The sequence below is a fragment of the Scyliorhinus canicula genome, chromosome 7 (assembly GCF_902713615.1).
Source record: "Scyliorhinus canicula chromosome 7, sScyCan1.1, whole genome shotgun sequence".
NCBI lineage: Eukaryota > Metazoa > Chordata > Chondrichthyes > Carcharhiniformes > Scyliorhinidae > Scyliorhinus > Scyliorhinus canicula.
Window position 1 is genome coordinate 65,529,013 of NC_052152.1, and position 24,755 is coordinate 65,553,767.

At 48.6% G+C, this 24,755-nt stretch overlaps 1 protein-coding gene across 3 annotated transcripts in view; it reads right to left on the reverse strand.

Annotated features, from left to right (window-relative positions):
- The window catches only part of LOC119969040 (nectin-4-like), an 87,984-nt gene that overhangs the window by 20,887 nt on the left and 42,342 nt on the right, over positions 1–24,755 (reverse strand). For 2 of the 3 annotated variants that reach the window (XR_005461284.1, XM_038802192.1), the window contains exons 3-5: positions 18,115–18,450; positions 15,003–15,114; positions 1,776–1,829 (exon numbers count right to left, since the gene is read on the reverse strand). Coding sequence is in view for 2 of the 3 variants with exons in the window: in XM_038802192.1 (XP_038658120.1) it covers positions 1,814–1,829; positions 15,003–15,114; positions 18,115–18,450 (464 nt within the window). In the remaining variant the exon portion in view is untranslated. The remainder of the gene's footprint in view (positions 1–1,775; positions 1,830–15,002; positions 15,115–18,114; positions 18,451–24,755) is intronic. The other variant, XM_038802191.1, reaches the window with a different exon arrangement.

Sequence of the window (24,755 nt, forward strand, 5' to 3'; positions counted from 1 at the left end):
AGAGGGAGGGGGGTCAACCTTGAGGATCGCGAGGCCGCAAACGGTGAGTGGAGGTAGGGGCCCGCCGAATTTGAGGGCAAGGCTCTGGAGATTGCACTGGAAATCCAGGCCCAGCAATAGTGCAGTGCAGAGGTTAGGAAGGACGTAGAGGCGGAAGCCGGTGAATTCTACGCCCTGGACTGTGAGAGTGACCGTGCAGAACCCTCGGATGGGGACAGGGTGGGATCCGGAGGCCAGGGAGATCCTTTGATTGGCGGGGTGGACCACGAGGGAGCAGCGCCTTACCGTATCCGGGTGTATGAAGCTTTCGGTGCTCCCAGAGTCCAGTAGGCAAGAGGTCATGTGGCTGTCGATTTTTGTCGTTGTGGAAGCGGTGCCCAGGTTGTGTGGACGAGATCGGTCCAGCGTCATCGAGGCGAGCTGCGGGTAGTCGTCAGAGGTGTCGGATGGACCCAGATCGTGATGTGTAGTTGGTGTTCCTGCCCCATGGGGAAGGCAAGATGGCGGCGTCTGGAGGTCCTGTGAGGAACAAAATGGCGGCACCCATGGGGCACACATTGCGGGGGCGGGACAAGATGGCGGCGCCCACTGGCCGCACGCAGGTCCGGGAGGAGAAGATGGCGGCGCAAACTGGCCGCACGTGGCCCCGGGAGGAGAAGATGGTGGCACCCATTGTGCGTTCGGAAGGGTGGAGGGGGCGATTGCGGGCGCGATAGTGGCGACTGCACGGGCCTGGCACACAGCTGCAAAGTGGCCCTTTTACCGCAAGACTTGCAAGTGGCGGCGCAGGCTGGGCATCGTTGGCGGGGGTGCTTCTGCTGACCGCAGAATTAGCAGCAGGGACCCCCAGGGTTCGCGGATTGGCGGGCTGTACAGGTGTATTGACTAGGAAGGGCCCCAGCCAGGGAGGTCATTTGCGGGGTCCAGGAGGGGTAGGCTGGGTGGGCCGCGCGGCGAGTGGGGTAGGCTTGAAAGTTATGAGACGCGACCATCATGGAGAGCGCTAATGTTGTGGTCTCCGCTCGGTCGAGCGTGGCCCCTTCCAGTAGTCGTTGTTGGATGGAGTCTGACGCAATCCCTGTTACGAATGCGTCGCGCATCAGGAGATTGTTCGGTGAGAGTGTTCAGTGGCCATAATGGTCTGACAGTCACAGTCCCGTACGAGTGGGATTAGGGCCCGCCAGAAGTCTTCGATTGACTCACCAAGTAGTTGACAGCGAGTGGCGAGTACGTGCCTGGCGAAGATTGTGTTTGATTTCTGCGCATAGTTCTCTTTTAGGAGTGCCATTACTTCCCTGTAATTTGGGGCGTCCTGGATCAACGAGAACATGCTGGAGCTCAACCTGGAGTATAAAACTTGAATCTTCTGAGCTTACGTCGGCGCGGTTGTCGCAGCGTTGATGTAGGCCTCAACACAAGCTAGCCAGTGATTAAAGTCCTTTCTGGCATCGGGCAAGTGCAGATCCAACTGCAGGCAATCTGGTTTGATTCTGATATCCATGTCTTAGAAAATCTGACTGTAATAAATTGATGCATGATCAATTGCACAAAAGACTCAGATTTGTACAACTTTGGCTTTATTACAGTCAGATGCATGGCCTCCTACTGCAGCAGGTGAAATGGCAGATCAGAAGGAGGACACGCATATTTATATGGCTCTTTGTGGGCGGAGCTAGCCGACAGGGGCTACCGGCGAACCTGTAGTGCAGGTCCTACCTTACATCCCCTAATACAGGTGCACACAGTGATTCACCATAATAATAAGCAGCAATTACCTGAAGAAGGTTGTGAATTCTGAACCGTGGCTGCCTCATCAAGTCTGGCAATCTCTAACAGGAAGAACAACAAAAGAAAATCAATCAGGGTTCCGTAGATTCATAGAATGGTTACAGCACCAAAGGAGGTAATTTGACCCATTAGGTCAGTGCATCTCTCTGCAAGAGCAATTCCACTAGTCCTACCTCCCCCACACCTCCCCGCTTTCCCCACAACCCTACAAATCTCTACCTTAAGGTGGTTATCCAATCCCCATTTGAAAGCTATGATTGTATCTGCCTCTACACTATAATCTCATGCAATGTATTCCAGGGCCTGTCTACTCTTTGGAATCTCCTCATGCCACCATTGCTTCCCCCGCCCCCGCTTCATTTTAAATTGGTGTCCCCTGGTTCTAGACTTCCTCTAACAGAAAGAGTTTCACCCAATCTATTCCATCTTGCCCGCTCGCGTCTATCAATTCTTTCAACCTCTCCATTTCAAAGGAGGACAGCGCCATCTTCTCCAACCTATCCATGTTACTGAAGTGCTTCATCCCTGGAACCATATTGATAAACCTTTTCTGCACCGTCTCAAAGCACTCACCCATTCCTAAAATCTCTGCCCCGGATTTGACACAAGACTCGAGTTGAGGTTAAACTAGTATATTACAAAGCTACCCCATAACTTCCTTCCTCAATTTATAAAGCTGCATGTCTTTTTAACCACCTTCTTAACCCGCCCCTCCACATTCAATGATTTCTGCACTACACCCCCAAGTTTCTGTTCCTGCACGCCTTTTAGCCTTTAGTTTATATTTTCTCTCCCCGTTGTTCTTCCTACTCAATGCAAAACTTCTCATTTCTCTGCATTAACTCACACCTGCTGCGTGTCCACCCATTTCACCAGCCTGTTAAGTCCTTTTGAAATCTATTACTATCTTCGTCACAGTTCACAACACTTCTGAGTTTTATGCCAATGTTTGCAAATTTTGAAATTGTGCTCAATAACTCAGGTTGGAGAACAGTAGTGCTTGTACTAACTCCTGGGTAATCACACTATGTACCTTCTCCCAATCCAAAAAACAATAGAATGAGAGACAAGGGCCGGTATTCTCTCCCCCCCCCCCCCCCTCCCCCCCCGGGCCGGGTCGGAGAATCGCCGGGGACCGGTATGAATCCCGCCCCCGCCAGCTGCCGAATTCTCCAGCGCCGGGGATTTGGCGGGTACCGGAATCGTGCCGCGCCGGTCAGCGGCCGCTGGCAGCGGCCCCACAATGATTCTCCAGCCCGCAATGGGGCGAGTGGCCGCCCGTTTACGGCCAGTCCCATTGGCGTAAATTAGAATAGGTACTTACCGGCGGGTAATAGGTACTTATCTGGCCCAGTGGCTGCCCCCGCGGTGGCCTGGACCGCGGTCGGGGCCCACCGATCCGGGGGGGGGGGGGAGGGCCTGTGACGTTGGGGCACTCTATTCCTCTGCGTTGGCTGCTGTGGACCTCCGTGATGGTCGACGCGGAGATGAACCCCCCTGCGCATGCACTAGGATGACGCCAGCATGCGCTGGCGCTCCTGCACATGCGGCAACCCACGCAGGCCGCTGGAGGCCTTTCGCGCAGTTGGTGTGGCGCCAAGCCCCTTCCGCACCGGCCGGCGCGGCGCATACCACTCCGGCACCGGCCTAGTCCCTGAAGGTGCGGAGGATTCCTCACCTTCGGGGCGGCCCGACACTGGAGTGGTTCACGCCACTCCTTCACGCCGGAGTTGCCCGCCCCGCCAATTCCCGCAGAATCTCGTCCAAGGCTACAAATAGCTGAATCTCATGTTGTTTTTTCCTTTCTTTTGCAATGGGAACATCACTTGTGATACTGCCCTGGCTATAAGTCAACAGACTGAAGCAGTGCACTTCGGCTTAACAGAAGGTTTAGAAAAATGAGACATGTAACTTTTCCTATTTTTGTGAGGGCCAAGAAGAGTCCAGCACAAGTTTGTTGAGTCAAATAGAAAGTAACTTTTATTTACAGCAATATATTGACATAGCACCAGCAGTTTACTGCTGGCTCTCTCTTTCCAGCTGATATTATACTGGCTGGCTCTATTTATACAGCTGAAAGGTTAACGTTTGCTCCGCCTCCCTATCAGGGAAGTTAATATTAATTGAATCATAGAACCCTTACAGTGCAAAAAAGGAGGCCATTCTGTCCATCGAATCTGCACCGGCCCTTGGAAAGAACACCCTACTTAAGCCCACGCCTCCACCCTATCCCCATAACCCTACCTAACCTTTTGGATACTAAGGGGCAATTTAGCATGATCAATCCTCCTAACCTGCACATCTTTGGACAGTGGGAGTGCAAACTCCACACCTGAGGTCACCTGAGGCCGGATTTGAACCCAGGTCCCTGGAGTTGTGAGGCAGCAGTGCTAATCACTCTGCTACCATGCTGCCCTGATTTCCCAAGATAACCTTTCCCCTTGCATGAGGCGTGGTGACCCTCAGGTTCAATCACCACCAGTCAGCTCCTTGTCAAAGTGTGAGCAGCTTATGGTCTTCTATGGTGACTTTCAGTTACATGCTCAAAAACTCCAAGGGAGTAAATTTCCAATTGTCCTTAGCCAATAGGATCCTGGCAGGTTACAGCACTAATCTCTCCAAATACCCCTCAAACGCCTATATTTTGAAATTCTTACTTTCTAATACAGTGTGAATACTGCAAACACATCTCATACCAAGATCTTCACTGACACATGATGGACAAGTACATTTTGCCTCAGCAGGCTTTGAACTCAGATCAATACAATTTCCTGGAAATAATTCTGGCAGCCAAGCAGCAATATCTGAAAGGTACTGTCAATGCCAGTGAAAACTGGACTCAATTTATTTGCCAATGCATTATTTCAGGGGTGTAGTAATCCACAGGAAGCAGGAGTTCCGTCACCACACCAATATTTATTTACAATAACGATATTACAGGAGCAGCTACAAACAGTGCTGCTAGCAGTCCAGTCAACTTAAGACTGGCTCACAAAGCCTACACAGCTGATTACATGGACCCCCTCAATGAGCTATCATTGAGGGAGTTCATACTCCAATTGGCCAACCAATAAAGCCAATTGGAGTTCATTACACCCCTCCCCCCCCCAAGGTCCGAGGAATTCCTGCCAGCTGGCATTCCTCTGAGCTTCTTCCTGCTCCTCATGTCTGGGTCTGTCACCTCTGTGTCGTCTGCCGAGTCGTTCTCCGAAGTGGGCGGGGTGTACCTGATAGGTGCTCATCTTTTCCTTGACGGACTCCTTGGAAGTTGTTCGTCCTCCTCCTTGGGGAGAGGTGTCGCGGCGGCCTCGTCGAGTCTGTCCATCTCCGACTCTGATGACTGGATGACGGGGTCTGGAGAAATTGCTCGGGGCTGGGGTGTGGGTATCCTTTCCGTCTGGGCTATCCCAGCTTGAGGCGGCTCTGCTTCGCCTGCCTCCAGGTGTGGTTCCGCTGCCCTTATTTGGTCCAGGCGTTTCTTCAGCACCTTACCTCCTATTGAAACCTCATAGGATATGGGCCCTGTTTGGGACTCTACCGTGCCTTTGACCCACGTTGGTCCATTCCCATAATTCTTGACCCAAACTGGTGCCCCCACCTGGAAATGTCTCTGCTGCCGACTATTATCATGCCCCCTGCGTTGGGCCTTCTGTTGTTTCTCCACTTTCCCCGTTAAATTTGGGAAAAGGAGACTCAGCCTCGTTCGCAGCCGCCTTCCCATTAAGAGTTCAGCTGGCGGTATGCCCGTTGTGGAATGCGGTGTGGTCCTGTAATCAAACAGCCAGCGGGAGAGTTTAATAACTCTGGACCGCTCGCTCTGCCAGGCCGTTGGTCGCTGGATGGTAAGGGGCCATTTTGATGTGACGGACTCCATTTTCCTTCAGGAATTTTTCAAATTCCCCACTTGTGAATGCTGTTCCGTTGTCCGACACCAATACCTCCGGTAGTCCACGTGTTGCAAACGAGGCCCTGAGCTTTTCAATTGTCGATGCTGTGCTTGCCGTGTTTACCCGCTGGACGTCCAACCATTTGGAGTGGGCGTCCATTATCACCAAAAACATTGAGCCCATGAAAGCGCCGGTGTGGTCAATATGCAGGCGAGTCCACGGTCTGCCTGGCCATTCCCACGGGTGCAATGGCGCCGCTGGTGGCACTCTTTGCCCCTGTTGGCACTCCTGGCACCGACGTACCAAGGCTGCTATGTCTGTGTCCAAAACTGGCCACCAAACGTAGCTTCGAGCTAGCATCTTCATTTTAGATACCCCTGGGTGTCCGTGATGTAACTCAGTTAAGATTGGCTGACAGCCCTGAGCTGGGACGATTACCCGGGCTCCCCATAATAGGATACCGTCTTCTACGGTTATTTGGTCCCTACTGCTCCAGTATGGGTGCATCTGGGGCTCCACTGGTCTTTCCAGTTCCCCTGTTAGCAGTAAATGCTTCATCTTGGCTAAAACTGGGTCTTTTTGCGTCCACAACGGAATGTGTTGTGCGTCTACTGGTAGGGTGTCCAAAAAATTTAGAGTCATTACTGTCTCCTCTACCTTTGGTATTTGCGGCGGAGTGTCCGGGAGGGGAAGTCTGCTCAAAGCATCTGCATGTACTACTTGCGTTCCCGGTCTGTGCTCCAGAATGTATCTATATGCCGCCAGTAGCAACGCCCAGTGTTGAATTCTAGCTGATGCAATCGGGGGTATTGACTTGTCTTCTTTTAATAACCCTAATAACGGCTTATGGTCCGTCACTATGGTGAATTTCCGCCCGTACAGATATTGGTGATATTTGTTTACTGTGAATATCACCGCCAGTCCTTCCTTCTCGATTTGGGCGTGCTTCCTCTCAGCCATCGCCAAGGTCCTCGAAGCATAGGCTATTGGCCGTTCTTCCCCATTCCTTCCTCTATGGGCTAAGACGGCTCCTATCCCGTAGGGGGATGCATCACAAGTGACCACCAACTCCTTCCTTGGGTCATAATGCTCTAGGGCATTTTCGGATGACAGCTGTTCCTTAATGTCCCTCAATGCTCGGTTTTGGCGGGTGGACCATTTCCATTCTTGCCCCTTTTTTAGTAGCTGGTGGAGGGGTTCTAGGATGGACGCCCTATTTTCAATAAATTTTCCATAATAGGTTACCAACCCTAGAAATGATTGTAACTCCTGGACCGTGGTGGGAGCTGGGGCTTCTAATGGATGTAAGCCTGACTCGTCTACTTTATATCCCAGGTACGTCACTTGTGGGGCCAGAAAAACACATCTTTCCCTTTTTAGCCATACGCCTGCTTTTGCGAAATGCCTGAGCACTTCCTCCAGGTTCCGTAAGTGTTCCCTGTTTGTCCTACCCGTGATTAAGACATCGTCCAAATAAATCGCCACCTGCGGTAGGCCCTGCAGAATATTTTCCATCGTACGCTGGAATATAGTGCAGGCTGATGACACTCCAAAAGGTAGCCTAGTATAACGAAAAAGGCCCTTCAGGGTGTTGATCGTAGCGAACTTCTGGGAGCCCTTGTCCAGTTTTAACTGCAGGTAGGCGTGGCTCATGTCTAGTTTCGTGAACAAAAGCCCACCTGCCAATTTGGCATATAGGTCATCTATTTTCGGGATTGGGTATTTGTCCAGTAGTGCGTATTTGTTACTGTCTGTTTGAAATCTCCTCGGATACATATCGAGCCGTCTGGCTTCAAAATTGGTACCACCGGCACTGCCCATTCCGAGAATTGTACTGGTCTGATAATGCCGTCGCGCCGTAACCTTTCTATTTCATCATCTACTTTCTTCCTTAATGCAAAAGGTACCGGCCTGGCCTTACAAAATTTCGGAAGGGCTTCTGGGTCCACGTGCAAAGCTGCTTTGGCGCCTATGATTTCCCCCAAACCTTCCTGGAAGACCTCCGGGTATTTTTGGAGTACTCCACTCAACTGCCCGCTTCCACTCTGGAAAATTTTCATCCAATCTAATTTTAGGTCTTTCAGCCAGTTCCGTCCAATTAAGCTCGGTCCGGAGACCTCTACTATCGTCAACAGTAATCTGAGCAATTGTTTCTCATATTCCACAGGTACATGAGTCGTGCCTAGAACTTCCAGGGGTTCCCCCGTGTAGGTTTTAAGTTTTGTCGATGTTTTAGTTAGGGTTAGTGGCTGGAGTCCATCTTTGATTTTTCTAAATGCTGCCACTCCCATTACTGATACGGCCACACCCGTGTCTATTTCCATTATTGTCGGCCACCCGTTCACCCGTGGGGTAATCCTAATGGGTTCTGCTTTCTTCATTGTAATATCATATAATTGTTCCCCTTCGGAGGAGGATGGGGCATCTAGGTTGTGTACTTCCCTGCGTCCCCACCTGCTATTCCTCTTTTGCCACCTCCTTCTAGGGTTTCTGTCGTTGTTACACCACTCTGTCTGGTGCCAGAAGCGCTCCTTCTCTGTTGGGGGAGCCTCAGCCGGTACTTCCCTCTGTCTCCAGTTAGTCCTGGCAGACTTGGGGGCAGTTCTGGGGTTTTCCTTTTTCCCTCTATTCCTCAGGTTTTTCCTGAGAGCGGCTATCTGGTAGCAGGACCCGTTGTGGTAGTCCCTCTCACAAGTATCTACCTCCATTGGCGTGCCCTGTAGTTCCTGCGCCCCACTTGCTGCCTTTTCTAGGGACAGTGCGAGCTGTAACGCCTGCCTGCAGTCTAGCTCCATTTCCGCCAACAGGCGTTTCTGTATTGTGAGGTCATTTATACCACACACTAACCGGTCCCGAAGCATTTCATTTAGCGTCGGGCCGAACTCACACTTTTCCACCAGCCTTCTCAGGCGGGTCAAGAAATTCGTGACTGACTCCCTGTCTTCCCGCTTCGCTGTGTAGAATCTGTACCTACGCAAAATGAGGGGTGGTTTTGGGTCGTAGTACTCTTTCACCAATTCCGTTACTTCTTGGAAAGTTTTCGTGTCCGGCGCATCGGGATACGTCAGACTACGTATAATGGCGAAAGCAGAGGGTCCGCACGCCGACAGCAGGATAAGCCGTCTACTTTTGTCCGTCAGTATATCATTTGCCCGGAAGAAGTAACACGTTCTCTCCACATACTGGGACCAGTCCTCAATAGCCTGGTCGAATGCCTCTAACCTCCCAAAAAACGGCATTTTTTAAATGGCAAGGCTTACCCTCCGAGTGCGGCAGCTGGTCTCCGCAAAATTCGTAGTTTACCTCGTCGCCACTGTAGTAATCCACGGGAGGCAGAAGTTCCGTCACCACACCAATATTTATTTACAATAACGATATTACAGGAGCAGCTACAAACAGTGCTGCTAGCAGTCCAGTCAACTTAAGACTGGCTCACAAAGCCTACACAGCTGATTACATGGACCTCCTCAATGAGCTATCATTGAGGGAGCTTATACTCCAATTGGCCAACCAATAAAGCCAATTGGAGTTCATTACAAGTGGTCAACAGAAAATGTCATTTGATCACTATAATGTTCAACAGTACATTACTGCTGCCATATGTTGACATTCAAGAAATTTAACAGGAGCATGAAGGCCTAATTTTGCCAATAATGTGGCATTTGCTGAGTACAAGGTGCTACTACTTTTATTCGTGTGCTACTTTGCTAATGCCCAGAACATTTATCTATACACATAGAACAGGTCACAACACTACCCTTGGAACACATTACCAACTACATTTTTGTCATTTGAAGAGACAGATATTTACTTCTATTCACCACTTTGTTTTATGCCAAATCTCTATTCATGCCACCAATTTATCTTTAATACCAAAGGTCTTAATGTTTGTGACACTTCTCCAAATTGGCCTGCTTTGAGTGTAATGAAAGTAAAATTGATTGCCAGAGTAAACACATCTGATTATCATTAGTGCAAACCATGAACGTTGTCATATCCATAAAATCTGGTTGTCAAGAAAATCTGTCAGGAAAGCCAAAGAAATTGTACCGGCTAGGATTTACCACTCCCGTTCTCCTCAGCGGGTTTGGTGACGGGAGCGGAAAATCTAGCGAGATGCCCAATTCGCGTTTTATGCCGGCGGAGGTTTCATCGCTATTGTACCCACTCCCCACCAGTGATGCAATGGAAATCCTGATGTTCAATGCCAAGTACCCCATCATATACATTTGATTATCATTATCAGGCCCCTGTGCCTGATCATACCCCCCTCCCCAACCCTCCATTAGATATTCCCATTCACATCAGCGTGAGGACAAATTAGCGTGAATTACAACTGGTCTCTCATGGCAAGCACAGATCCAGCAGTACCAAGGGCAGTGCCAGAGGACAGTGCCAGAGGGCAGTGCCTAGGTAGCTCCAGATTGCCAGAGAGGCATTGCGACGTGCGGGGGTGGTGGCCAGTCTCAGGGAGTGGGGGGGGGAGGGGGGGGGGATTCCATTTTAACTTTTGTGTTGAGCTGGTCTTTAAAAATGGCATCTCTAAAAAACTACGTTGTTGGCAGATTGGGCTGAATCGGCGTCTGCCCTGCCAGCGGTTTCAATGCCACTTTTCCTCCCTGCTACCACACTCTGCATGACAAAGGGAAATTTCCACCCAACATTTTTCTGTTGGTAATATTCCAGTCATATTTTTTTTTAACTGAATGCGAGTGGGAATTAAAGCAAGCAACAGAGTGATTGTGTGAATGTAAACTGAGTGTGATATGTTAACTATGGCCATCTAAAATGGCTGTCTGCAAAGGATAATGGGACTTGTGGTCAAGTTGGGACAGTACACAGCCCCTGTGTATTGTGCAAAGGAAAACCAGACCGAACTGAAACATGCACCTGTTAAAGGTCAATCACCGATTTCCCCAGGACAATAGACTCAAATCAAGGTATAGCAACATAGCAGACTCACTAACGCCGCTTCCCCTTATTTGGAAAGGCATACGTACTTGGGACAATGGTAACTAGGACCCGCCCAGTCATCGAGGTACCCGCCCCCAATTGGCCTGAATCGATTTGGGTGATCGCAACCCTATCATCTATTGGATCCTGAGTTAGTACCGCCCAAAAGGGCGCAAAAAAGGAGGATAAGAGGCACTGTGCCACTAGGGATCGGTCTCTTTTGGGACCGGTCTGTGCCCACACCAACTGCAGCATAACGACCAGACAAGTTCAAGACACGTGATCGCCACCTGAGAGAGACGAGCCGCAGCCAAGACGAACCTGCCGATTTCCAGCCGATACACGTGGGGACTCAGGTAAAGGCCGTGTCTACCTGCACAGAGCCGGTCATCCAGTAAAGGTCATCTTAGTTGATAGGTGTAGTTTAATTCGTAACCACATGTATCATTGCTCATCGAGATAAGTCTTGTGTTTAATAATAAACTGTCTTTTGAACTAACATACTGGTTGTGTGATCATTTGGTCAATACAAGAAACATGGAATTCATTACCACAGGAAGTAGTTGATGCTAAAACTTTGGATATATTCAAGAGGCGGCTGGATATAGCACTTGGGGAGAATGGTATCAAAGGCTATGGGGAGAAGCAGGATTAAGCTATTGAGTTGGATGATCAGCCATGATTGTGATGAATGGCGGACCAGGCTCAAAGGGCCAAAAGGCCTCTTCCTGCTCCTATCTTCTATGCATCTATGTAACATACTCGCAGCCTGTGGTTATTAATAAAGATAGCAACATAATGAGCATAGCAAGACTTCAGACAGATGATTACATAAGGTAATAGAGTAAAAACGGTTATAGGACAGGAATAGATTTGAATGCTGTTGCGGTTGAAAGGATAGGATATGCAAGGGGATGAAAGAAACGTGTCAAAGGTAAAGTTTGGATAAAGGGAATTTACTTTTCTTTTAAATTCTGAAAGCTAAAGTAAAGAGATTAAATTCATCAATTCTGGGAGAGCATAAGACCATAAGACATAGAAGCAGAATTAGGCCACTCGGTCCATCGAGTCTGCTCCGCCATTCAATCACGGCTGATATTTTCTCATCCCCATTCTCCTGCCTTCTCCCCATAACTCCTGATCCCCTTATCAATCAAGAACCTATCTATCTCTGTCTTAAAGACACTCAGTGATTTTGCTTCCACAGCCTTATACGGCAAAGAGTTCCACAGATTCACCAGCCTCGGGCTCAAGAAATTCCTCCTCATCTCTGTTTTAAAGTGTCGTCTTAGATTCTGAGAATGTGTCCTCTGGTTCTAGTTTTTTCTACAAGTGGAAACATCCTCTCCACGTCCACTTTATCCAGATCTCGCAGTATCCTGTAAGTTTCAAAAGATCCCCCTTCATCCTTCTAAACTCCAATGAGGACAGACCCAGAGTCCTCAACCATTCCTCATATGACAAGCAGTTCATTCCAGAGATCATTCTTGTGAACCTCCTTTGGGCCCTTTCCAAGGCCAGCACATCTTTCCTTAGATACGGGGCCCAAAACTGCTCACCATACTCCAAATGGGGCTTGACTAGAGCCTTAGACAGCCTCAAAAGTACATCCCTGGTCTTGAATTCTAGCCCTCTCGACATTAATGCTAACATTGCATTTGCTTTCCTAACTGCTGACTGAACCTGCGCATTAACCTTAAGAGAATCGTGAACAAGGACTGCCAAGTCCCTTTGTGCATTTCCAAAGCATTTCCCCATTTAGAAAATAGTCTATGCCTAAATTCCTACTTCCAAAGTGCATAACCTCACACTTTTCCACATTGTATTTCATCTGTCACTTCATTGGCCACTCTCCCAGCATGTTCAAATTCTTCTGCAACCCACTTGCTTCCTCAATACATCTGTATCTCTACAGATCTTTATATCATCTGTAAACTTAGCAACAGTGCCTTCAGTTCCTTCTTTCAGATCATTGATGCATATTGTGCAAAGTTGTGGTCTCAGCACAGACCCCTGAGGCTGCTAGCCTGAAAAAGACCCCTTTTTCCCACTCTCACCCCTCTGCCAGTCAGCTAATCCTCTACCCATGCCAGAATCTTACCCTTAACACCATGGGCTCTTAACATTTTTAACAATCTCCTATGCGGCGCCGTGTCAAAGGCCTTCTGGAAATCTAAATAAATCACATCCACTGGTCTCCTTTGTCTAACTTCCTTGTTACCACCTCAAATAACTCTAACAGATTTGTCAGACATGACCTCCCTTTGATAAAGCCATGCTGACTGAGTCCTATTTTATCATGCACTTCCAAATACTCTGTGATCTCATCTTTAATAGCAGACTCAAAAATCTTCCCAATAACTGAAGTCAGGCTAACCGGCCTATCATTTCCCTTCTTCTGCCTCCCTCCCATCTTAAACAGTGGTGTTACATTAGCCACTTTCCAGTCCTCTGGGACTCTTCTTGCCTCCAGTGATTCCTGCAAGATCAACACCAATGCCTCCACAATCTCCTCAGCTATCCTTTTTAGAACCCTGGGGTGTAATCCAACCGGTCCAGGTGACTTATCCACCTTCAGACCTTTCAGTTTCCCTAGTACCTTCTCCTTAGTGATGGCCACTGCACTCACCTCTGCCCCCTGATTCTCCTGGAGCTCTGACATCCCACTGGCGTTTTGCACCGTGAAGACTTATGCAAAGTAACTATGCATTAGCCATTTCTTTGTTTCCACTATTACTTCTCCAGCCATGTTTTCCAGCAGTCCAATGTCTATTTTTGCCTCTCTCTTACCTTTTATGTATTGAAAAAAACTCTTCCTCTCTTCTTTTATATTACTAGCTAGCTTGCACTCGTATTTCATCTTCTCTCCGCTTATTGCTTTTTTAGTTGTCCTCTGCTCACTTTTAATAACTTCCCAATCCTCTGGTTTCCCACTAATCCTCCCCACTTTGTATGCTTTTCCTTTTGCTTTTATGCTGTCATTGTCTTCCCTCGTCAACCATGGGTGCCCTGTCCTCACCTAAGCATGTTTCCTCCTTCTTGGGAAGAATTTCTGCTGTGTCTCCCGAATAACCCCCAAAAGCTCCTGCCATTGCTGTTCCAATGTCTTCCGTGCAAGGCTCCTTTTCCAATCAACTCTTGCCAGCTCCTCCATCATGTCTTTGCAGATACCCTTATTTAAATTGCCAAGACATTGGGCGAGACAACGGGATATCAAAGAGAATGAATGTACTTAAAGAGATATGGCAACCAAAGACTGTGATTTCCCTAAATTTAAGACAGATTTAAATTTGATTCAAAGCATCTTAATATTATCAAGCACTGGGGCCCTGATTTTGCAGAAAAAGTAACAAGAGTTTAATGCGCTCATCCCTATTAATGTGTAAATAACACAGCGATTCATGGCAAGAAAGATTCACATCAAGTTGTGAATTGCCAAAACCTGCAGGATGATTTGCCATTAGCCTTGTGAAAACAGGATAATCTCCCAGTGAGGTAAAAATTGCTGCATTTATGCTGTAAAAATTCATTAAACTTGCTGCAGATGGTTCGTGCTTATGCATAATTTAATTATGAGATTGATGTTCCTGTAACGTCACTGAACCCCTCAGCCCGGAAAGGGAATAACGGAAACTGCACAGTTTCAATCCTGCAGATTCCTTGAGATTTTAAAAGAAACTTTAAATGTGGATTTTGCTTCTTGTCTGTCCCTTTTTCACCCTCTTCATCTAATCTTTCTCTGTTTTTCTTCATTTATTTCATTTAGTTTGACCTGTTTTCACCCTGTTTTCTTTTTTTGTCATTTCTCTGTTCTTTTCTCCATAGAACATAGAACAGTACAGCACAGAACAGGCCCTTCGGCCCTCGATGTTGTGCCGAGCAATGATCACCCCGCTTAAACCCACGTAACCCACGTAACCCGTATCCCAACAATCCCCCCATTAACCTTACACTACGGGAAATTTTAGCATGGCCAATCCACCTAACCCGCACATCTTTGGACTGTGGGAGGAAACCGGAGCACCCGGAGGAAACCCACGCACACACGGGGAGGACGTGCAGACTCCACACAGACAGTGACCCAGCCGGGAATCGAACCTGGGACCCTGGAGCTGTGAAGCATTGATGCTAACCACCATGCTACCGTGAGGCCCCATCTTTACATCTCATTGGTTAAGGAGATACACGGTTGGTTCCGTCATTTACCAAGGTTACCAGATGCCCTATTACAAGTGGCAGCTCACACTTACACCATTTTTTGGCACAAACAATGTTCAAGCTGAAAGAGGAGGGAACATATCATTCCGGGCAATCCTCAAATGCCGCGATCCAGAAAATTCTTCACCATTGAGTGAAGCAATTAAGTTTCCTTACCTTTGTTTATGTGTCCTCTTTTTGAAGTAGTAGAAGCTGAGTATAGATATAACTATCAGAATTGTGACCAGTACTGAAATAATCCAGATGTGGAGCTGCGATTTTTTCTGTGCTGCAAAAACACAAAAGGGAAGTATTGATGAAAATCGGGATGGGCAGAATTTTATGGTTCTGCAATGGTGGGTTTACAAACAGGGGGTGGGGATGGCAATAAAATTCTCCGGGTGCCCTCCCACCTGCGAAAACCTGTCTGTAATTTCACAAGGGGCCGAGTAAGGCCTAGAGGCCAATTATTGGGTATCTGAGGGCCATTGCAGGTAAGCTCATATCTTGAGGCTGGTGAGAGCAGTTCAAGGACTGGGAAGAAACCTGGCAGATCACCTTGCTTGGGCCTCAGATGGAAAGAGGAGAAGCCCCTTCCATCCAAGGTTTCGCCCCCACCCCCTTCACCAACCCTTTGATACTCACTCCCTGACTGACCTTGCCACTATCCCCGGGGCCCCCTCCTATCTCCGCCATGATAGCTTGCACCAACCTGGTCCTGTGGGCTCTGACACTGGGGACTGCTTGTAATCCAACCAATGGTTGTTGCTCCCTGTGATGCTGCTGGCATTACAGTGCTTCTGATCAATCAGATTGATTTCCAGCTCTTTGAGGAGGGAATTCCACTTGAATAAGGGGAAGATGTCCCATCCCCAGCCAACTAATTGCTGCGGGGTTGCCCTGGTGCGTTCCCTGCCAACACCCTGGGTGGTGGGGTGAGAAACACTGCTATCAGAAAAATCCTTGTGTTCTCTCTTTTTGTAGTGTTGATCATTTTGATTTTGGATCAAAAAGTCCCAGTTTTGTGAGTTCATCAGAAATTTTTTTTAAATGTAAATATAATGCCAGAAATCTGTTATTTAAAAAAAAAAGAAATCAGTTATTTCTGTCCACTTATTTCTGATTAACAATGTTAAGCATTTGAAAGAATTTTGTCCAAAGATGTGCAGGTTAGGTGGATTGGCCATGATAAATTGCCCTTAGTGTCCAAAATTGCCCTTAGTGTTGGCTGGGGTTACTGGGTTATGGGGATAGGGTGGAGGTGTTGACCTCGGGTAGGGTGCTCTTTCCAAGAGCCGGTGCAGGCTCGATGGGCCGAATGACCTCCTTCTGCCCTGTAAATTCTATGATTATCTATGATAATCAAGTGACAAGGCAAGTACCGGAAGTTCAGGAAAAATGTAATTTGTCCCTAATTTAATCTTGTATCCAGTCGATTGTATGATTCCGAAATATATGGGAGTCTGCGTTATGCAAATTTTAAAATTATGAAGCAAATGTTTCTGCTAGGTCTGGGACTGAATGGTGGACCCAAAAATATGCCAATAGGTATTTCATGTTCCCTTATTTGTACAAAGCAAATAGGTTGGGAAAGCAGTGAGTGTGGAGGCCCTGGGGAAGGGAGGAATCAGAGCAAGAGGCAAAACATGCAGATGCAATTCCTTAAAGAGCCATCTGCACTTTCCTCTGTAAATAGTTTTTCTACCAATTTATGCTAGGTTTGTTGGAGGATGAAGTGAAAATTTGCAAGTGCCTACAGCAGGAAGCCTTTTCTATTAAGGAGCGTTGGAAGTTATGTTGATAGAGGTGATTCAAAGGAGATCTGACAAGTTTGGTTGTAAATGACCATCTCTTAAAAAGGCATCTGTCAGGGCTGCATGGAAAAAGGTGGTGGATCAGATCAATGCAATTTCTAATATTAAGATGTCTCCACTGCCTGTTGCTGGTAGCAGGGTCCTCGATGCAACGTAAAATCACAGTATTTACAAACATCAACCACATCAGAGAGAGTTAAGACCACCCAATCATGGCGCTTCACACTTGAGTGATTTTGAAGTGCTGAGTTGGAAACTGACTGCACTTGACTCTCTTTGATGTGCTGTTATTTGTAAAGAGTGTTATTTCAGCATTTAGACTTACTCATCCATGAAGAGGATGAATGAAACAATGCTGACCGCTGTGTTTGCAGAAGCTGTCAATCACAGCCCACGACCAGAAATGAATGAATGGCTTGCAGTTAATGGATCGGAGGGGTTTAAACACAGGTCACAGCCATTCTCCTTCCAGGAATGGACATGTGGAACTTCAAGGTAGGCGTTACAACTGTAATTTTGTAACTGCCCCAGTTGGCTCTAGCTTCCGGGGGGGGGGGGGGGGGGGGGGTCGTGAAGGGGAGGGGTCCCTCTAGGTAGTGGGTCTTGTAAGGATTTCTTTAGATTCCTGTGGGAGGTCTCCCTATTTAGGGGGCCCCTGTGGGGTCTCTGTGGGAGGGATCGCTCTCGTTCGGGGAACCCTGTGGGGTGTTCCTCTAGTTAGAGAGTCTCCCTATTTAGGGGGTTCCTGGGGGATCTCCCTATTTCAGGGATCTCTGGGATGTGTCCCTATTTAGGTGGTCCCCGGGGGGAGGAATCACCCTATTTAGCCAACCCTGGGAGGGCAAGTTGGTTGACACCCATACTTGGGGGAAGTGGGGGGCACCTGAAAAATCTGGGCCTGGGGGGGGGCTGCTTTGAGATATGGGGGTGGGGAGGGGATGGGCGGCTAACTTATGGTGGGGGGGGGTCTGTGGCCAGCCGCGGGACTTTTCAATCAGGTCGCCAGGTCAAAATGGCAGCCAGTGGCGGCCTTATATTCTTGCCATGCATAAATTTGCATGGTGAAGGATACTGAATTGCTCTGTGTGGGGCTAGTCCCATGGGGGGAATCCGTCTGGGTCTTTACACTATTTACCCAGAAATTAGAACAGGTTTTGATACTTCTAACTTTCTCGGAGTAACTATTAGTGTTACCCTGGCGGAACCATCCAAAGTTAGCGATTTAGGTTGCATTTTCAGGTGGTTCCCAGGGCAGCGCAATTAGCTGAAGGAAGTTAGAGGAAGTTAGCGTTTATGGAAAATTACCATGTGAACCCTTCCCTGTAAGGTTGCAAGTGGGATTCCCCAGTGCATTTTTGGGGATCACCCGCAAACCTCACGTTCGGCAGATTGGAAGTTACGGCATTGATCTTGACAACGTAGTTCACTTTTTTACCTTCAAGCTTTTTAAATATTTATATATTTTTTAGTCTTACCATATACAGTGAGGCAGGTCTTCCCAATATTTTGGCCACTTCTGAATGTATTAAAGACACACTGATAACATCCTTCATCTTCAAGCCTCACCCCAGACAGTACCATAACGGACTCTTGCATCGTTGATGGTTGGAAAGCAGCTCGACCAATAAATGCCCCAGAAAAATTGGCTTGAAAGTTTTCACTGACTGTAGCGATATTGTCCTCAGATTGGCCATTTAACTTTTGCCAGGTAACCTGCAGGATATCATTTACATGTGAAGTACAGTTGAAGGTAGCTTTTCCACCTAAAACTGCTGTCATATTCCCCTCCGTCTCCACATTTATGTCCTTTACTGTGAAATGGAAAAATAATATATTAAAACACATAATTGTTCCACAAAAGTATTTACCCCAAAAGTATTCAGAGATTTATTAACAGAGGACTTAGAATGTCAATGTAGCTCCATGGTTGTAAGCCCATCCCTGAGGCAGAGTGTGGTTAGCTCAAGTTGCACTTCAGAGATTAACTGCAAACTCTAGATAGATACTTGCTGTACAGTAGTGAGAGTGGACTATGCTATTGGAGGTGCTATCTTACAGATGAGATGCTAAACACAGGCTCCCATCAACCCTCTCAGGAGAAAATAAGAGCTACCTGACGCAATTGAATGCACAAACAACAGAGTCCTGTTTTGGGTTTATAAAGTGGAATATTTCTCAGTGCTTGCAGCGTCGAGAACGACTCGCTATCTAACAGGGCTTTGTTTTTTTTTGGACCTCGATAAGGAAAACCCCCACCAACGTCGCACTTACCTCACGTGCTGCACTGATGATCTCAACTCGCCAGTGCAGGAAGGGACTCAAGAGCCATTTTTACATGGTGCCCTGATCCCTCAACCCCCCTCAGACCCCCCACCATCATCTCCGGACCCTCCCAGCTTCCCAGCTTACCTCTTAGGGAGTCCTTATCTCTTAGGTGGTCCTTGAGTCCCCAACCTCACCCTACCTCTTAAGGGCAGAACGCCCCTGGGACCGATCCCTGGAACTGGCAACCCAGCACCTGGGCACCTTGGCACTGCCTGTACCACCTGGGCACCCTGGCAGTGTCAGGGTGGCACTGCCAGGGTGCCTGCTTGGCTGTGCCAAGGCACCCGTGTCGCAGTGGGAGAGCTCGAATACTACCCTGCCCGGAGCCTGACCAACCAAGTGAGGCCTGAGAGTCCTCCCCAGATGCTGTTTCGCTTAGTCCATGTTTGTGTGGATCTGTGCTAAATGGAGCCATGGCAAAATCTTGCAGGTGTGGGCGTTCGTTCAGAGGCCTTGGGAGAATTGAGCGCTGACATATTTAAATGAGCCTAATGGCTCACTTAAATAGGTAAGACTGGGTGGGTTAGGTACAAATCTCAACGTCTTGCAAGATCTCGTTAACTTTTGCGAGGCATTCCAAGCATTGCAAATCTTGCGAGGCCTCTCGTGAAATTTAATAGCCTCGTCGCATCACAGAGTCGTGTGACAAGGCCGTTCGATCGTGCCCACCATATTTGATCCAGAGCGGGACAGTTTCCCCCACAGTGTCTGGTGAATATTAATAGTTCAATAAACATTATTAAAGTAGACAATCGGTCATTTTTTGGTTGGTGCCAGGCTATCAACTTTCTCTGTTGAACAGCAGCCAAACCAAAACGGTTTTAACATGTTCGTTCAAAGCTGCTATCAAAAATAACTTCTTAACTTCAGTGAACATGTAGTCTGAAGCACTGATCTTTGTCTTCAGTGTGACCAGTGACCAGTATCCTGCCCATTGTTATGTGACTGTCATCCCACTGATCATGGGCGGGATTCTCCGACCCCCAGCTGGGTCGGACAATCGCCGGGGGGACGGCGTGAATCCCGCCCCCGCCCCCCGCCAAATTATCCGGCACTGGAGATTCGGCGGGGGGGGGAATCGTGCCGCGCCGGTTGGCGGCCATTCGCAGCGCCTCCCCCCCGGCGAATCTCCGGCCAGCGATGGGCTGAAAACCCGTTGGTTCTTTGCCAGTCCCGCTGGCGTACATCAGACTAGGTCCCTTACCGGCGGGACCTGGCGGCATGGGCCAGCTCCGGGGTCCTGGGTGGGGCGCTGGGCGATCTGGCCCCGGGGGAGGGGGGGGTGCCCCCACGGTGGCCTGGGCCGCGATCGGGGCCCACCGATCCGCTGGCGGGTCTGTGCCGTGGGGGCACTATTTTCCTACGCATTGGCCGTGTCAGCCTCCGCCATGGCCGACGCGTAGGTGAGCCCCCCCTGCGCATGCGCAGGGATGACGTCAGCAGCCGCTGACGCTCCCGTGCATGCACTGACTCACGCCGGCCGGCAGAGTCCCTTCGGCTCCGGCTGGCGTGGCGCCAAAGGCCTTCCACGCCAGCCGGCGGGGCGCAAACCACTCCGGTGCTGGCCTAGCCCCTGGAGGTGTAGAAAATTCCGCACCTTTGGGGCGGGCCGACGCCGGAGTGGTTCACACCAGTCCGTCCCACCGGGATCCCCCGCCCCACCAAGTACGGGAGAATCCCGCCCTATATTCCTGATCACACAATAGGATCAATTATACCTGGATATCTTGTTCATCAGTAATGATGGCATGATAGAATACACTTGGATTTGGATTTGAGTTTATTGTCACGTGTACTGAGGTACTGTGAAAAGTATTGTTCTGCATACAGTCCAGACAGATCATTCCATCCATCAAAAACATAGGACTTAGGATAGACATACAATGTAAATACATAGACATAGACATCGGATGAAGCATACGGAGTGTAGTACTACTAAGTAGAGAAGATGTGTGGAGAGATCAATACATTCCATAAGAAGGCCATTCAGGAGTCTCGTAACAGCGGAGAAGCTACTTTTGAATCTGTTAGTTGTGTGTCAGACTTTTGTATTTCCTGCCAGGTGGAAGAGGTTAAAAGTGAGAATAACACAGATGGGAGGGGTTTTTGATTATGCTGCCCGCTTTCCCAAGACAGCAGGAGTTGTAGATAGAGTCAATGGATGGGAGGTGTGTTCGCGTGATGGACTGTGCTGTGTTCACGACTCCCTAGTTTCTTATGGTCTTGGGCCGAACAGTTACCATACCAGGCTGTGATAGAATGCCTTCTATGGTGCATCTGTAAAAATTGGTAAGAGTCAATGTGGACATGCCGAATTTCCTTAGTTTCCTGAGGAAGTATAGGTGCTGTTGTGCGTTCTTGGTCATTGTGTCAACGTGCCTAGACCAGGACAGATTGTTGGTGATGTGCACAGCTAGGAATTTGAAGCTGTCAACCATCTCCACCTTGGCACCATTGATGCAGACAGTGGCGTGTACGATAGCTGAAATCAATGACCAGCTCCTTAAGTTTTGCTGACATTGAGGGAGAGATTATTGTCGCTACACAACGCCATTAGGATCTTTATCTCTCTCCTGTACTCTGACTTAACGTTTTTTGAGATCTGACCCATGACAGTTGTGTCATCAGCAACCTTGTAGATGGAGTTGGAGCCAAATTTTGCCATACAGGCGTGTGTGTTTGGGAGTACAGTAGAGGGTTAAGTATGCAGCCTTTTGGGGCCCCAGTATTGAGGAGTATTGTGGTGGAGGTGTTGTTGTTTATCCTTACTGATTGTGGTCTACGGGTCATTTATTGCAAAATTTACTAAATGTTGGGCAAAAATGAATTTACAGGCCAGTGTTTGAAATACTGCCCACTGCATATTTCAGTATGTATTTTGTTCCAGTTACTGTTTTGTAATTAATTCTTTCATTTCAACTGCAACATTTTAATTTCTATAAGATTATTAGCAGTACTTTTTATCAGTTCTCGTGCCAAAAATGGAACAAACGGAATTTGTTTTTCTTTTACCTGCTGCTTACTATTTCCTGCCCAAAAGTTGAGGGGTAATATTGGGCTGAATCTTGCTGGGGTGTCGGGGGGCTTGTCTGGTAATGCCTCTTTTCAGAAAGAAACGCTTGCTGAATAAAAAGTGAATCAAGTAGTAGTAAGGCCAGCAGCAAGACTTACCCTGGAATAAAGACCACAGGGGAGAAAACCTCACCTACAATGAGCTGCCAACATAGCAGCACCACTGGTGGCTGCCAGAGGACAAGTCCAAGGATCGCCGAGTGGCCCAGGCTGAGCAGGTGAGGATTGGGATGGTATTTACTGAGGGGGGGGGGGCATGGGGAGAAGTGTGCAGGGTTGTTGGCAGGAAGAGGAGATGTTTTTGAGCATGTCCATCGCCTCTCAATGTCCAGTACCTTGACTGGGCCACTGAGTGCCTTTGATTGAGGGAGCCTTCCCCACACACCAGGAGATGACAAGCTGGCCACATGGTTATGGCTGCTGTGCACTCTGCATAGCAACAAACCTGCCTACAGCTGGGTTAACACCAGCGGTGGTGGGATGAAGCCCTCAAGTGGTCATTCATTGGCAGTCTAAGGGTCTCATTCAGCAACAAGGTGGGAAGGCCGACTCTGGGCCTTCCCACCCAGGACTTAGTTAGGGCAGCACGGTAGCACAAGTGATTAGCACTTTGGCTTCACAGCGCCAGGGTCCCAGGTTCAATTCCCTGCTGGGTCACTGTCAGTGTGGAGTCTGCATGTTCTCCCCGTGTCTGCGTGAGTTTCCTCCGGGTGCTCCGGTTTCCTCCCACAGTCCAAAGATGTGCAGATTAGGTGGATTGGCCATGATCAATTGCCCTTAGTGACCAAAAAAAAAGGTTAGGAGGGGATAGTGGGTTACCGGGATAGGGTGTGTGAGGGCTTAAGTGGGTCGGTGTAGACTCGATGGGCCAAATGGCCTCCTTCTGCACTGTATGTTTGATGTGACCATCAATTCACAAGACACGAGATTGGAAGTGAACAGTGGTTTTAATAATCTTACAGCAGAGCCTGCCTGCGACAAGATGAACTGGCAGGCAGGCTCACGACTGCAAAACTTTATACTTCCGGTTAGTGGGAGGAGCCATGGGTGGAGCCATGGGCGGAGCCAAGGGTGGAGCCCAGTACAAACTCCTCATCTCCCCCTATGGGCAGAGCCTTGCAACGGCTTGTTTACAGAGCCCACAAGGACATAATACATATACTGGAACACAGTGTGAATTAGTAGGTCTATAATTCACCACAATGTTCTATAGAACAGTACAGCACAGAACAGGCCCTTCGGCCCTCAATGTTGTGCCGAGCCATGATCACCCTACTCAAACCCACGTATCCACCCTATACCCGTAACCCAACAACCCCCCCCCCCCCGCTTAACCTTACTTTATTAGGGCACTACGGGCAATTTAGCATGGCCAATCCACCTAACCCGCACATCTTTGGACTGTGGGAGGAAACCGGAGCACCCGGAGGAAACCCACGCACACAGGGGGAGGACGTGCAGACTCCACACAGACAGTGACCCAGCCGGGAATCAAACCTGGGACCCTGGAGCTGTGAAGCATTTATGCTAACCACCATGCTACCCTGCTGCCCCAAGGGTTCTATGTTCTTAATTCTAGCAGAAGAGGAGCAGCACGGTGGCGCAGTGAGTAGCACTGCTGCCTCACGGCGCCGAGGACCCAGGTTCGATCCCGGCTCTGGGTCACTGTCCGTGTGGAGTTTGCACATTCCCCCTGTGTTTGTGTGGGTTTCGCCCCCACAACCCAAAAGATGTGCAGGGTAGGTGGATTGACCATGCTAAATTGCCCCTTAATTGGAAAAAATGAATTGGGTAGTCTAAATTTTTTAAAAAAGAAAAAAAAAATTCTAGCAGAAGTGGGAAAGTGGCAGATTTCAGGTACACCATCATCCGACATAATTCAAAGTTGTTTATGCTTGCAGAGAGAGCAAGGGATTCCGCCTATTGGCACTGTACTTTGTGGAACTTTGGCTGTTCCTTATGATGGTTTTATTGGCGTGCTCCGAGGCAAATATATGACAGCATTCTACTGCTTTTAAAAATCTGCTTCAAACAAGCTCTGTTCCGCTCTCTGGGATATATCTTACTACAGTCCATCTGTGGTCTGTTTGAATTGATAAGTAATAAATTGTCAAGAAACGTTTTCTTCACTATTCAGCTGGATGCTTCACTTCATGGCAAATCAGGGATCTCAAATTCCAATCAATAAATTAAGTTGGGGACTTCCGGTGGCGGTGATGTTCGAGTGAGCCGCACATTCGGCGGGCTCTCACTCCGGAGGGGCTGAACAGCTGATTCCCCGCGATAGCGGGACCACGGGGGCGGCAAAAAGGCTGCCGGAAAAGAAGAGGAGAGCGGGCTGCAGCAGATGGAAGTGTGGGAGGCCAGCAGGTGAGGAAGAAAGAGAGAGAGAGAGACGGAGGCAAGGAGGAAGCTGACCTGAAGGGTAAGATGGCGGACCCACGGACCTTCCTTCCTCCAGGACAAAGAAAAAAAGTTTGGAGTTGCTGAGGAGGGACAGATTGGACCCACTTCAGATGCCCAGGAGGTAAAATTTAAGGAGCTGGGCGAAGGAAAGCGGCAGCGAAGGCGCTGAGGAGCGGGCTGCGGCACATGGAACAGCAGGATTCCAGAAGGCAGAAGAAGAAGGAGAAAAAGGGACAGAGACAAGGACCTGAAGAAAATTACCTGGGACCTAAGATGGCGGACACACGGACCCCGGACTCAGCAATCCAGCTGG